At 38.6% G+C, this 14,814-nt stretch overlaps 1 protein-coding gene across 1 annotated transcript in view; it reads left to right on the top strand.

Annotated features, from left to right (window-relative positions):
- The window catches only part of TNNI3K (TNNI3 interacting kinase), a 258,130-nt gene that overhangs the window by 96,349 nt on the left and 146,967 nt on the right, over positions 1-14,814 (top strand). The window contains exons 12-17 of the mRNA XM_010963403.3: positions 9,857-9,943; positions 10,880-10,936; positions 11,884-11,976; positions 12,060-12,117; positions 12,240-12,434; positions 13,159-13,263. Of these exons, the coding sequence (XP_010961705.1) occupies positions 9,857-9,943; positions 10,880-10,936; positions 11,884-11,976; positions 12,060-12,117; positions 12,240-12,434; positions 13,159-13,263 (595 nt within the window). The remainder of the gene's footprint in view (positions 1-9,856; positions 9,944-10,879; positions 10,937-11,883; positions 11,977-12,059; positions 12,118-12,239; positions 12,435-13,158; positions 13,264-14,814) is intronic.

The following is a 14,814-nucleotide window of genomic DNA, read 5'->3' as shown; positions in this document are numbered from 1 at the left end:
GAAAAGGAATACTTTAGGATGTGCCCCAAAGCTCATCCTAGTCTACCCTCTAAACAGAAAACCTAAAGGCTTTCATAACAGCACTCATCTTTGAATGATTCTAAGGCAATTTTTTTTCCATCCCAAACAAAATGTTTAGCTGACACTAGCAGCTTTTCTGATGCAGCACATTCAGAAGTGCTTTGGAATTCTCAAAGAGTTATCTACTCTCTTTTGAAATACCATTGGAAAAGAGTTTCCTCACTATGGCTCCCTGTGGGATCAGGTATGAAGAATACTTCCCATTTACATAGCCTTTTTAACCCAAAGATATCACAGTCAGTCCTGGAAATAATTTTCCTGGTGACCCTGCTTCTATGCAGAAGCCTACTGGTGAAGTTTCAATATTTTTCTGCTAGACTGCTCAGAGCTCCAATTTTACAATACTTAGAGCATTCCCTCTGCCCAGTCTGTCCTCCCTCTTCTTTTCTACTATTCCGTCTGAGAGTAGCCATAGCTGTCTCACTCACTTGGATTTATTCTGCCCTTTCCCTGGGGTACAAAGGACTTGTATGAATCAATTTAAATTGGCCAGAAGAAATAGCCAGCAGCCTGCTTATGTTCAAATCCTCTGCCCTAATCACCAGTATGGAAAACCCACTGAAAAGATCTACACGTAATCTTACATCCACTGCATTAAGGATGAAACTGCCAGATTGAAAAGATCTCAGCCAATTAGAATTGAACACATAGCTCAATAGTGTGTCTGGCAGTTAGATTTGAAAAGGCTGCCTTTGATAAAGAAAAGCACTCCTTTATGTCAGGCTATTTAGGGTCAGAAAATAACCCAAACTAGAAACAGAACTAAAAACTTCTTATTTGCTTCAGTACTGACACCAGTTAAAGTAATTTACAGAGGCTCCTATCCCAATATCTAATTACCCAGAATACAATATTTGTATACAGCAGAACCATTCTAATTCACAGTGACAGGGAGCTGCAGTTGGAGAATTAGTGAGTAAGTGAGCAAAAACAATAAAAATCAAGGCTTCTGTACCATGATATATACTTTGTTCATTCCTTTTGACAAGTGTAGTGTGGTGTGAATTATTTATAGTAAACGCACCATAGTGTATTGTCTGAAAGTAATGAACTCTTACAGTTGTAAGTTTCTACAGTTTCCAGCCAGTAAAAAATAACTAAGTGATAAGGGTGAGGGGAGGAGTAGAAGGAAGAAAAGGTGGCTTCATTAAATCTTCTGATAAATCTTCATGGATTATAAACTCCCAAGCTTCTCCTGTATTGACTTCTTATCTGTTGGGAGCTTAGTTACTTAGTTTAATGAACCTAGTTTAGTGTGCTAGAGGGGAGTAGAGGGGAACAAACAAAAGATTTAGATGGTATTTCAAAATTTGTGTGTAATTTTGTGTATTTTGGTTACCTTTCTACATGGTAATTAATGCTCTTTTTTAAAAACAAATAAAATAATACTAATTCTTTTTAGAATGGGAAGAACTTTTATTCTTATAGGGGGATAACACAAAAATATTTTTGAGACATAACTGTGTAATAAGCTACACACATTAGCATAGTAAAAGAGAACTTCCATTTATTGATCACCTATTACGTATGCATATGAATATGTATATGATTTAATTATCAAAAATAACCCTTTAAATTGGTACTACCTTTTGACTACTGATAAAAAGTCTGAGACTTAGAGGCACTAAGTCACACTAGCCCCACACACAGCTCTTAAGTGGAGAATTGGTACCACACAGAGGTCTGTCTCACTGCAGAGTTCAGCCTCTTACCACCTCACTCTAGAATCAGATAGATCTAAGTTCCAATTCCGTCCTTACTACTTAATGACCTTGGGCAAGTTATTCAACCTCTGTAAGCCTTAATCTTCAAATTTAAAATCAGTAAATTAATAACCACTTTACAGAATTCTGTTGAGGGTTAGGGATAAGGTGAAAATGTCTGTAACATAGATTCTCAATAAAAATGGCGGTATTTGTTATTAAATGCCTACCAGAGGTCCCATCATGCTCCACATAACTCCAAATCTCACAGTCTTTCCTAATTTACAACATGCTTTAGTCTCCAGTAAGAAATATGACCATACTGACATATTAGGATAATGGGCACCCTCTATAAACCTCCTAGTGAAACATTTTGTTCCTGCCAAACACCACTGGACGAGCCCAGAATATAGAAAAGCTTGTGTTCTTTTGTTGTATTTATACTTCTTATTTATAACTTAAGTAATACCATTCATTTTAAAGCTTCAGGATTGCAGCAAGATCAATGAAGTTTTGAAAATCACTAATCAAAATATTATGAAAGCAATTTAAAATCTTTGTTCTAATCTGTATGGTTGCATGCAAATGTGTGACACAATATTTTAAAATTTTAGTACAAATTTCCGAGTCTCGTTATTACAACAGGGTTTCCCCCCTCAGTCACAGAGATGTATCAAAGGTACAGTGGCCATGTTTTCAAGTCACCAGACCAGCTGACGTGCTGGATCCCTTTACTTGGAGCTCTGAGGAGTCTATAAAACTCAGCAAGTCCAAAATGGGACTTAAGCTCTTTATCGTCCTCATCATTCAGTTTCTCCTATCATATCCCTTATTTATTATGTCATTTAATGGCATTGCCATTCCCTTAGTCACTTGAATCAGAAATCTGCACTGATATTTGACTATTTTTTTCCCTCAACCTCCCTTCCCCCATATCCATGCAATCAAAAAGTTTGGTTATTTTACTTCATACTTCCCTTAAGAATCTATCCTTTCTTCCTTATTTTTCCTATCACTATTTCAGTTCATAACCCTATCATCTTTCTCCTGATTTGTTTTAATAACCTCATAACTACTTTTTTTTTTTTTTTTTTGTCTTCAGCATCTTGTCTTCAGCATCCGTTTTCCAACTGTAATCTGAAAGATTTATCCAGGGTGTCAATAGGGCCACATCAGTCCCCAGCTTAAAATCCTTCACTGACACACGATCACCTCAAGGAAAAAAGTCTCAGTTTATGATCCTGGCACACTCTGTGCCCTTCCTACCTCTCAAACTTCATTATCTAGTCACTCCTGTCACATGAGTGACCCCGCATGCTATGATCATCATCACATTCATGAGCTCACTAACCTTCACTGGGAGTTCCCTCTTGTGCCAGGCATGTTCTAAATGCTTCATAAGCATTAACTCATCAAATCTATACAATAACCCTGTAGGGCAGTTACATGATATGTGACGTGATAGTTATACAAAGTCACTGGCTCCTCCCTACACATATCATATTATTCCGTGTTTCCAAGCCCTTTCTCCTGCAGCCCTCTGTTTCTCTGCATCCTCCCATCCTCCCTACCCAACTCTGCTCTTTAAATTTCTGATTCCTACTTAGGCCTGCAAGACTCAGTTTATGGATCCCCTCTTCCAGAAAGTCTCCCCTGACATCCCAGCCTAGCCTTTCTTTATGTTTTGTGGTGCCGCATATGCATCCATATCTCCGTGTTTACCACCTCACGGTGACACACTCTCTCCTCTACCAAACTTTAAACCTTTTGAGAACACACATTTGAGCTATTAATCTTTTGACTTCCAAAAATTTAATTCAGTGGCTTATTCCTAATAGATTCCCCATTTGTTGAAGTGAATTAGAGAATGAGCAGATATTTCAGTCATAACATCCTATTCCTTGTCTCACTAAACAGCATCTGATCCGTCATAATATAGTTGATCTTTTCAAGAATACTAATTACCACTAGAAAACAGAATTTTTGTCTGTAGGGATTTTTTTAAATATCATAGGTTTCTTATTAACAGAACAATCCTGATACTCAAATTAGTAGACGGAAGATTTTAAAGGATGCCCTAAATAAAGTTCTTCTTTCTAGCCACTGGAACTGCGAAAATTTTCCTGCTGGCTGGAATGCTTTTCTTCTCCCTTTCTGCTTAATCAACCCATGCTCATCTTTCAAGTTCAGCTTAAAAGACAATTCTTCAAGGGACTCTTCCCTGACTCCTCCAGCCTACTGTAGAATAGAAGCATTATGCACATTCACAGCATCCTCTACCTTTCCTTCCTAGAGCTTGGGTAAATAAAACTTGAGTGAATATTTACATGTATTTTTTTTTCTTTTCTACTAGACAGCAGTCATTACAAGAGTAAAGAGCATTTGTTTCAACATTATACTCGTACATTGTACCATTCATTCATTCAAAAAATGTATTACAAACCTAATGCGTGTTAGACACTACGCTAGAAACTGAGGTAAAATAGTGAGTGAAACAGACCGTGTCTCCCTGCTCTTAAAAAGCTTGCATTTCTAGCAGAAGAGACAGGTCATAAGCAAGGAAACAAATAGGCACTATCAGATGATAATGAGTTCTATAAATAAAAATAAAAAGGAAACACAATGGCGAGTGAAAAGTTCAAGGATGCTATTTAATACCAAGTCTCAGAGGGCTTCCCTGGGAACATGTTGCTTGAGCTGGGCTCTAATGGGCACTCAGTAAATATTTGTGGAAGAAAAGGGAAGGGAAAATACAGGCCAAACAGGAAGGGAGGAAAGGAGGAAAGAGGAGTGCTAAATGACTTGGTTTGTATATCATGTCCCTTTGACATAAACATTCATCCTTGTGGGATTCTGACCTCAAGATGAAGGAGGACTGGACGCCTTCCTGTCTGGGCCTGGTGATCAGGGAGAAGAATCATGCGGGAAGGGGGAGGTATGTTCCCTTTCTTGTGATATGAAATTAAAGCATCTCTCAGATTTAAGTCCTGAGAAGATGTAGCAAGTCTGGGATTTTTGTTGCCTCTGATTTAATTGACAGCGTGTGGGAGCAGGACTGTCAGAAGTAAAGTGAGCCATGGAAGGGCAAATATCAGGGGCCCTCCTCTGATCCCACTTTTCAGTGCTTCTGGAAAGTGGGTTGTAACATGATAGAAAGGGAAGATAGCACTATATTGAGCAAAGTCTCATCTGTGTCATTGCTGTGAAAGTTTTGTTCTTTGAGGCAGGTGTAAAGAATGGCCCAGACTGCTTCTCTGATGACCTGGGCATGTGGTACACGTGAAATCAATAAGAATTTCTTGGCTTCTGTGATTGAGACCAAATCTCCTGTTCTCTACTTAATAATCTTGGACCCAGAGGGCCTCAGGGTCACAAAGTCTGGAGATCTTAGAACTGATGTCATTCACCATTAATCTCAAGCAAGTTTTCTTCTATGTTCTTAAAGTAACTTCTCACAGCAATGAACAGCATTCATTGTTTCTAAGATGCAACAGTGGGGACTGAGAGATAACCTTAGAGGGAAATAATGAAATTTGCACATTTCCTGCTTGAATAATCAAGAGTCCTCTGTTGTGTACATGACCACAACGTAGATAGTAAACTGTCCACGTGACAGCCTTTGGATGGACTTGCAGACTTGAAGAATAACCTAGGTTTTAAAATAAGGAGCTATTCAGAAAGTTGAAACCAAGGAGGTTGGTGGGGGTGGGAACCACTTCAGATATTAAGGAGTAAAGGAACACAAGAAGAAGACAAGTTAAAGGGAAAGCGTAGGCTCTGGGGGAATACAGACAGGCCTGGAGGAATGAGGATCAGGAAATGCAAGTGACGTCAGGCCAGCAGGAGAGTCCTATTTGCCAAAACCCTCAGGGGCACCAATAAATCATACTCCGAGAGTGCAAATCCTTATTATAACTGCATTAGGCAACCTCCTATTTGGATAAAATACTTGGATGTAGCAAGTAAATTCTTAGATAAAGGAAGACACTGTATTTAATTAGTAGAAGTTTGATTATCTCTGGATGCGTTCCATTACTGTGCCTTGGTTATCTGGGTATATCCATCATCAGGAGTTTGGCTTAAAAGTCCATTTAGTGAGTCCTTGCAAAGCATTTTGCTGCTTAGCCCCTCACAGCCAAGTATCAGGAGGCTGGGCCCTGGTGGTTTTCAGGTTTCTTTGCATACACTGGTAGTTTGTCAGAGCAGCAACAGCAGAGGAGAATTTCCCATACATGTGCGTCTCAGCCGGTAGTTAGCAGGAGGTGGGAAATCAGGCGGAGATGCCTTCCAGAGCCGAGGGGGCCTCTTGGCATTTCCCTGGCAGCCTCATGCTTATCATCAGCCAGAACCCGGCACTCATTAGGCTCGTGATGAAAAGCATCCTAAAGAAAATGCCAGCAAATTGTGCCACAGTACTGGCAGGAAATTAAAACTGCTCAGAGCAAGTGGAGCCAAGAGAGCTGTTGAAATGAAAGGTAACATCAAGGGTGTGATCACCGACTCACACAGGCGCTCAGGATTCAAGATGCGGCTTTCTGCTTCACTCAGGAAAGCAGGAAGCCCTCTCAGCTGTCAGCCACAGTCAGTCCAGCAGAGGGGCTGAGGCAGGCGGGGAGGTGCGTTCTGTGAATTAAGCTTTGTTGTGTTTGGGTAAATTTGGGTAAATGCTTGCGGTTTGGGTTATATTGTTCCCCCAAAGGAACTTACAAGAAAAACGGAAATAAGAAAAAAAAAAAGGTTTCTTTCTTCCTTCCTTCCTTCCTTCCTTCCTTCCTTCCTTTCTTTCTTTCTTTCCCTTTCTTCCTTTCTTTCTTTCTTTCCCTTTCTTTCTTTCTTCCTTCCTTCCTTCCTTTCTTTCTTTCCCTTTCTTTCTTTCTTTCTTCCTTTCTTCCTTCCTTCCTTCCTTCTTCCTTTCTTTCTTTCTTTCTTTCTTTCTTTCTTTCTTTCTTTCTTATCACAAACAAAGATCAAATTAAGTAAAAGAACAAGTCCCGAGGCACCACAGGTCCTGCTGAAGTCGGGGCAGACTGTATGGAGAGGAGTGGACAAAACCTTAGAACCTAAGCGTCTCAGGGCATTTTAACTCCAGAGGAAACTCTCGTCAGTGGTGCTGGTTTATCCTGAGGCTAAGACGGCATCAGCAATGGGGAAGAAAGAGGACCAGCACCAACAAGCAAGCAAAGCACACTGAAATGTTCATGCCAAATGACGGTAGTAGGCAGGGTGACGGCCCTCACAGAGGCCCAGGTCCTAGTCCCAGAAGCTGTGAGCATGCTGCCTTACATGGCAAGTAGCAGAGGGGCATTACGGCTGCTGAGCATCTGAAGTAAGAGAGAGAGACCATCCTGGATTATCCACGTGGGCCTGTTTAATGACAGAGGTCCTTAAATGTGGAGAAGAAAGCAGGAGCAGAAGCCAGGGTGACACCACATGAGAAGGACTCAGCCAGCTAGTGATGGCTTGGAAGTTATAGAAAGGGGGCTTCCAGCCAAGGAAGGTCAGTGGCCTCTAGAAGTCGGAAAAGGCAAGGAAACCAATGTTTCTCTAGAACCTCTAGAAGGAATGCAGCCCTGTCAACACCTTGATTTTTAGCCCAGTGAGAACCATGGTGGACTTCTGACCCCCAGAACTACAAGATAATAAAGTTGAACTGTCTAGTCCACTAAATTTGTGGTAATTAACAATAGCAACACTAGAAACTGAATATATCGGTATTTCAAAAATTTATCTGAAGTTCCAAAAAGGAGTTTCCACATTTGTTTACAATTCTTGGGGCAAAATAGTAAGACAAGAAAGCAGTGAAAATACCCAAAACTATCCACGTATCTATGTGTTAGGATGGTTAGGCACGTTACATACATAATCTCACTTAATCTTCGCAACATTCTTATGAGGATGCATCATTAGTTCTAATCTGTAAACAAGCGTATTTTTAAACAGTGAAAACAAATCATGTCCTTCAATTCATTAAACTCCTCTAGTAGTCCCCATTATCATCTGGGGGGGACAAAAGCCAAGCTCCTCATCCTAACCTGTAACACTGTGAAGCCCCATGCCAGTAGTGTCGGTGTGGACTGCCGGTCAGCATCATCCGGGGCTTTGTTAGAACAGCGTTTCTCAGGTCCCACTGCAGACCTTTTCAGTCAGACTCTCTGGGAATAGGGCTTAGGAATCTGTGCTCCAACATGCACTCCAGGAGATTCTGACACACACAGTAAAATTTGAGGAGCACTACTGTGCATGATGTGCACTTACTTCTCCAGCCAAGTCTGGTACTACTCAGCCTTGCCCGTGATGCTCTAGCTACACTGGCCATCTCTCATTTTCTAAGCATGTCATGTTTTCTCCCATTTGGGGATCTTGACATTATCCCTTTATGCCTGTTAGGCTCTCTTACTTTAGAAATATACCTGTTGGCTTACGTCATTCCTGTTTTGAGGTTTCCCTGATTGTGAGCACGTCAAGAGTCCAGCGAAAGAGTACTGATAGGTTTGGCTCCCCATTATTTCATCATAACCTACGTCCATGATATGAGAAAATCACAGATCCACCAGTCATAAATAGAAAGCTATAGATGATAAGAAAATGGACACTAGTTGTTAACTCTGTAGATTTAAGTTTTGCTACAGGTTTTAACAATTTTAATCACAATTCTTTTGGGTTTTTTTTGAGGGATCGAGACTTGGAATGTTACATTTGAAAAAGCTCTTAGTGCTGACACGTATCTCAATTATTCCATCTTATGATTTTGCATGGCTGTATTAATTTTAATTCTTTTTTGAAGGGAGGATTTAATAAGTAGGCACAACTCTCAGTGTATACTCTATACATTAGCCAAGTTTATTTGCAACAAAAAAAAATATCTTTGAATCCTTTGTGACTGATAAGCACTTACACTCTTTCGATTTCTAAAGTTTGCCATTTTTACAATGAATTCTGTTGCATTTCACAAGTCTCTTGGCAGGGTCTTTAAGTTGACTTTGCTTTCCTCTTGTATAAATTAGCTACACTTAGATTATTTTCACAGTTTAAGCATAAAATAGTATCAAAGTTTAGTTCTATTGAAAATCTTTGTCTCCTCAGAGGAGCATTTAGCATTTTTATTCTTCACAATAATAAGCTGCAACTGCAGTTAACAAACTCCCAAAATTTGGTGGTGTTATGTAATAGAAATTTATTTCTCAGTCATGTAACAGTCCAGGTTGGCGTGTCTGGTTGGTGGATGGCTTTCTCTCTTCCCATAGCACCTCAGAGCCCTCACTATCCAGCCAGCAGATGCAGAGAGTAGAAAAAACTCACCTGTTTCCCGGAGTCCACTCCTGGAAGTGACTTTTGCCCCTCTTTCCTTGATGAGAATTTGTCCCAAGGCCACAGCTGGATGCAAGCGGGAAAGGGAATTGTTGCCCTGGGTGGGCAGCCATTCTCAGTGACAGAATCACTCTGTGAATGGGAAGTACAACTACTGGTAGGCAGCCAGTGGTCTCCTGCCACAAAAACCAGTGTAAATTATGTTGATGTCCTGCTCTGCTGCACTTGCCAACCAAATGTAATGCTGAATCACAGCAAACACATCTCTCCTTCCTGGCTATCATATGTGCTTTTCGTCCTTTTAATGATGCCCTTATATGCTCCCATAACACTTGATATTTACTAATTTACAAATTCTTGTCGTTCTTATTATTTGTTCAACTACTATAATTGTCTTAAGAGTAGGGCCACAGTTGCCTTGTTCATTGTATGCCCCATACCCAACATAGTGCCTAGATAATGCCTCACATACAGTAGAGTCTTTTTTTTTTTATTGAAGTGTAATTGACTTACAATATATTAGTTTCAGGTGTACAATTGAGTGATTTCATATTTTTATGCATTACAAAATGATAGTAGAGTCTTAATGAATTATTTTGACTGAATGAATGAATGAATGAATGAAGGCTGTTCCTATTGCAACCTATTACCTTTAAGATTCATTTTATGTTTCAAGCTACCTCTGGTTATTTTTGGATTAGGCTGTAAGCTGAATAAGTCAAATGAAAATTAAGACCCTTTGTCCTCTTTTTCTTTTCATAAAGGACATGATGCAATTGTCACACTCCTGAAGCATTATAAGAGACCTCAGGATGAATTGCCGTGTAATGAGTATTCTCAGCCTGGAGGAGGTACCCCCTTTCTTACTCAATTATCATTGTTAGTTCAATATTGTGCCTAAGGTAAACCCGTGTTTCTATTACCATCGTTCTGGAGTTAGGGGGAAGGGCATGTCGTATTAGCTTTACTTTAAGAAAATTTATGTCTGGGTGAAGCTGAGAATAAACACACCTCCATTAGGTTACTTTCTAATTCGCCAATCTGCAGCTCCCCCAAGTGTCACACTGCCTGGGCTAGTTGTTTTTGAGGCTGGTGCATGACTGGGAGGGTCTGGGTAAGCTGAGCACAGTCATTTTCCATTTCAGTAATCTATTAAAGCCAGACACAGAATACTCACATACAGACACAAATTAAATCTCCTGGAGTCTGCCAGACCTTAGGCTTTTATTTTTAATCATTTTAAGTACTCTCTAAATAAACACTTGCTGTACTGTTTGAGTATCCAGAGGAAGACCTGGACTTAAACTATAGTCTCAGTTTATCCCTTCCCACCCCCTCCCCCCACTGGTAACCATAAGTTTGTTTTCTATGTCTGTGAGTCTGTTTCTGTTTTGTAAATAAGTTCGTTTGTCTTTTTTTACTTTTTAGAGTTTGAAATTTGCAGATACTAATATATATAAAATAGATAAATAACAAGTTCATACTGTATAGCACAGGGAATTGTATTCAATATCTTGTAGTAACTTATGGTGGAAAAGAATATGAAAATGAATATATGTATGTTCATGTATGACTGAAGCATCATGTGTACACGAGAAATTAACACATTGTAAACTGACTATATACTTCAATAAAAATATATATACAAAACAAAGCAAAAAAACTATAGTCTCACTTGGTTTTCTTAGCAATTTTATTTTGTCACCTGCTTCTCTTTATAATGTTTAACTTTTATGCAGAAAAAAATGTTTGCTACTTTTAACTCTATAATATAATTTGATTTCTAGATGGCTCCTATGTGTCTGTTCCCTCCCCTTTGGGGAAGATTAAGAGCATGACAAAAGGTATTTAATATGGGACAATTGTTATAGTTTATTACTAAGAATACTGCCTCAAATATGATAACTTACAATTTTGTTTTATATACTATAAATGATGACTATTTTGCTAGCATAAACAATACTATTAATAGACCATTTTTTCTATAATTAACCTCATTTGCTATGCTATTTTTCACATGCCCTCTCAGTTCATGAAGGTATAACAGTGAAAATTTCATATGGGTATTAAAAGATCAAATTCTCATAGACATTTTTATTTTTATTGAAATATAAATTATAATTATAAATATCTTTTAGAATTGGCAATATATTTGTCTTAGGGGAAAAATCTGAAAAATAAATTATTTTTTGAAAGATCTCAAATAAGAAATACTTTGGGAACTTTTTTGAATGTATGCTACATGTAGAAATTAATACTGTTATATCAAGAAAGTAAAAAAAATGGTTCAACTGTAAATTTGTATTTAACTATTTGGAATTTGAAGTTTTAATAAATTATTTTTGGATTTGGATGTTTCTTCTGAACGATTTTTAGGCTTATTTCCTAACTGGCATCTCTTTGAGGTTTAGTTTATGATATTCAGTTAAGCCTATTGCGATAGGTTGCAGGGAATGACCAGACAAGACTCTTTATCATGATGCGATATGGACTAGATTCCAGGGTTGCCACATCCTACAGACAAGCTACTTGTTGATCAGATAGGAACAGACCCTTAGCCCTGATAACAAAAATCAGGTAACAGAGACAGAGAACTAACTTTTAAGGCAGACGGATAGGGATCATTTGTGATGAGGGTTTAGTATGTCTAAGTAGCCAGTGACAGTTGGAAAGTTAAACGTTACTAAGGAATGGTGTTTTCGGTTAAGTAAAGTATAAATATGTGTGTGCATGTGTGCACATCCACGTGTGTGCTTTTTATCTTAAAAAATACAACAATTCCTGTTCGCAGAGAAGGCGGATGTGCTCCTCCTAAGGGCTGGGTTGCCCTCACATTTCCATCTCCAGCTCTCAGAGATTGAATTCCATGAGATCATCGGCTCAGGTAACTAAAGAAGACGCTCGTCTGTTTTAGTTTAATGAGCTCAAGATAATGTGTGTTTATTTATTTCTCTTAAACAATTTCAGGTTCTTTTGGGAAAGTATATAAAGGACGATGCAGAAATAAGATAGTGGCTATAAAACGGTAAGCAAGCAAACGAGAAATTTGAGCATCCGAGCAGAGTTGTGAATTTTGAGAAGCATATGCATGGTGAGTCCCCTGTTCTGGTTCATCTGTTGAAGATTTCCTGTTGCTGCCATTTCCAGTTACCGAGCCAACACCTACTGCTCCAAGTCGGATGTGGATATGTTTTGCCGAGAGGTGTCCATTCTCTGCCGGCTCAATCATCCCTGTGTCATTCAGTTTGTGGGTGCTTGCCTGAATGATCCCAGCCAGTTTGCCATCGTCACTCAGTACATATCAGGGGGCTCTCTGTTCTCCCTCCTTCATGAACAGAAGAGGTATGGCCCCTGGCTCGTCATTTTACATGTCAACACCTCATAGGCTGTCTGCTTAGATGAGCCTTATCCTGCAGAAATCTTTGAGTGCTAGGAAACATGGTGCCTTAAAGATGGGTAATAATTTATGCCCAGTAATTATGTTTTAATGAATAGAAATACTTCTGTGCTTTTTTAAAAGGAATTCAGTTAAAGATAACAAACTTAAGGAATTTAAATTAGTAACTGAGCTTATATAATAATTAGGCTAAATTTGACATAGTAGTAAAGCCAATATGTGTAAGTGCAGAATAAAATAGTTACCAGGAGGTCACAGTATTTACTTATAAAAGTTTTAAGAAAGAGGGGTCTAGCACAGGTCTAATTTGAATTCACTTCCTAGATCTATGCATAAAATAATTGGAATGTGTTTTTTACTTAGTGATGAAAGTAGATTCCATTTTTATGTTGTCACAAAGATAAGTATGATATTACAACATTATAAAATCAAGTAGAATATTTAAATAAGAGGGACTGATATCTGAATTGATCTATAATTAAGCATTATCTGATGTGGAAAAGCTGTTTTTCCAGATTTGTTGAATTTCTAGCTTAACCTTCAATAAAGCAGAAAAAAAGGCTGAAATGATACAGAATAACATATCACACACGCTATTGATTTCTTTTAGAAAGATACGGTATTGGCTTTGACCATTTCATCCTCATTAAATCTATTTTTAAATTCTAGGACTCTTGATTTGCAGTCTAAATTAATTATTGCGGTAGACGTTGCCAAAGGTATGGAGTACCTTCACAACTTGACACAGCCAATTATACACCGTGACTTAAACAGGTATTCCCCCCCCCCCTTTAAAATAATGAGCTTGTAATTGTGTAACTGTCTAGGAGCCTAAGACAGATTTTAGTGAAGATATATTTTAGATTTATTGCAGATCAGAGTTTTCTACACTGTGGGTAAGGGGACAGGCTACCATAAGCCTAGGCGATAGAAAGTTTTGTCATTGTCTTTTACAGAAATAGAAAGCAGTTTAACTGCCTCTCAGGGATCTTTCAAATCTATGAAAAATGTCCAGAAAGATAGTGATGTCTGTAAGATTCGCCAGCCAGCTAGCTCTCAGGTCAGTAAAGTCAGATCAAGGATTGAGATCAATTACTGTTACAGAATGTCATGTCTCATACAAAGTCAAGTATTACGGGGGGACCTAATATAAAATTATCTGAAATGCTACTTTTGTGCTAACATTTTAGTATTTTTCTGATAATAATAAACTCAGCCAAAACACAGCAGCTCAATTTACCTGCTAATCATGTGAAGATGTTTTCATGTGGAATAGAGACTTGAAACAAATACAGAATGGAATGTTTCAATGGAGAAACCCCAAGGGTTTTCTTTTTTTAAAAAATAGTGAATGCTTTCTCTAAGCAAAGTCTTACAGGAAGGCCAGTATACAAACTGGAGCAGCTTTGGGTGAAGACAGAGTATAGGGTAGAGAATTCTGTTCATTTACCATTTCCCACTGACAAAGAGAGAGATCCTTGGGCCATCTCTCTGGAATCCCAAAGGTGCTGAGGAGAACAGCTAGAAATCCACTGATCTGATAAACCACTAGTTTATGAAACAAGCCAGTTAATCAAAATCAATAACTTCCATTTCATGATTGTCAGTAAGGTTTGTGTAGGTCCCATATATGGTCCTATATACAAAGTCCACAGTTTTGAAACTACTAAATATTGATTAATTGCTCCATTAAGTCATTTGTATGACAACTACTTGGGCATCTGCTAGGTTTAAAGCCTTTAAACATGGCACAAAGCTTGCAAAGTGGAGCTGCCATAGACTCCATTCTCGAGGAGCTTTCAGACTCCGCTGAAGGAGAAAGATACCTAAATATATTTTAGGTATGAAATAACAAGTTCTATTAAGGAATTAGTGAAATTTTTTCTACAGAATTTCGGAGAGAAGAACAGTAATTACTTCTGAGGTATTTAGAAACAACTTCATGGCGGAGGTGACATTCGAGCTTGATCTTAAAAGATCAATAGAATTTGGAAGAGTGTCCTAGGCTTAGGGAAGACAGTAAGAAAATAGAGATTGGAAGTTAAAGGTGTATGTAGCAACAATGAAGAGTTTCACTTTAGTGCATGAAATGTGTAAGTGTATGTAGTGTATGAAGCGGATTATTGGGAAAGACATTCAGAAAAATAAATTAGAACGAGAGCACAGAAATTAGTGAATGCTACAGGAAGGTAGTTTTGACTTGGTTCTGTACGCACGAGGGAGGCACTGAGGATGTGTGAGTGAGGAACCACAAATCCGGAACTGTGTCATGGAACGATTAACCCAGCACCTTTGTAAAGGATCAGCTTGAAGCAAGGACGAGAA

Source organism: Camelus bactrianus, chromosome 13 (assembly GCF_048773025.1).
Source record: "Camelus bactrianus isolate YW-2024 breed Bactrian camel chromosome 13, ASM4877302v1, whole genome shotgun sequence".
NCBI lineage: Eukaryota > Metazoa > Chordata > Mammalia > Artiodactyla > Camelidae > Camelus > Camelus bactrianus.
Note: the sequence above shows the minus strand (reverse complement) of the source record. Positions and strands in the feature narration are given on the sequence as shown.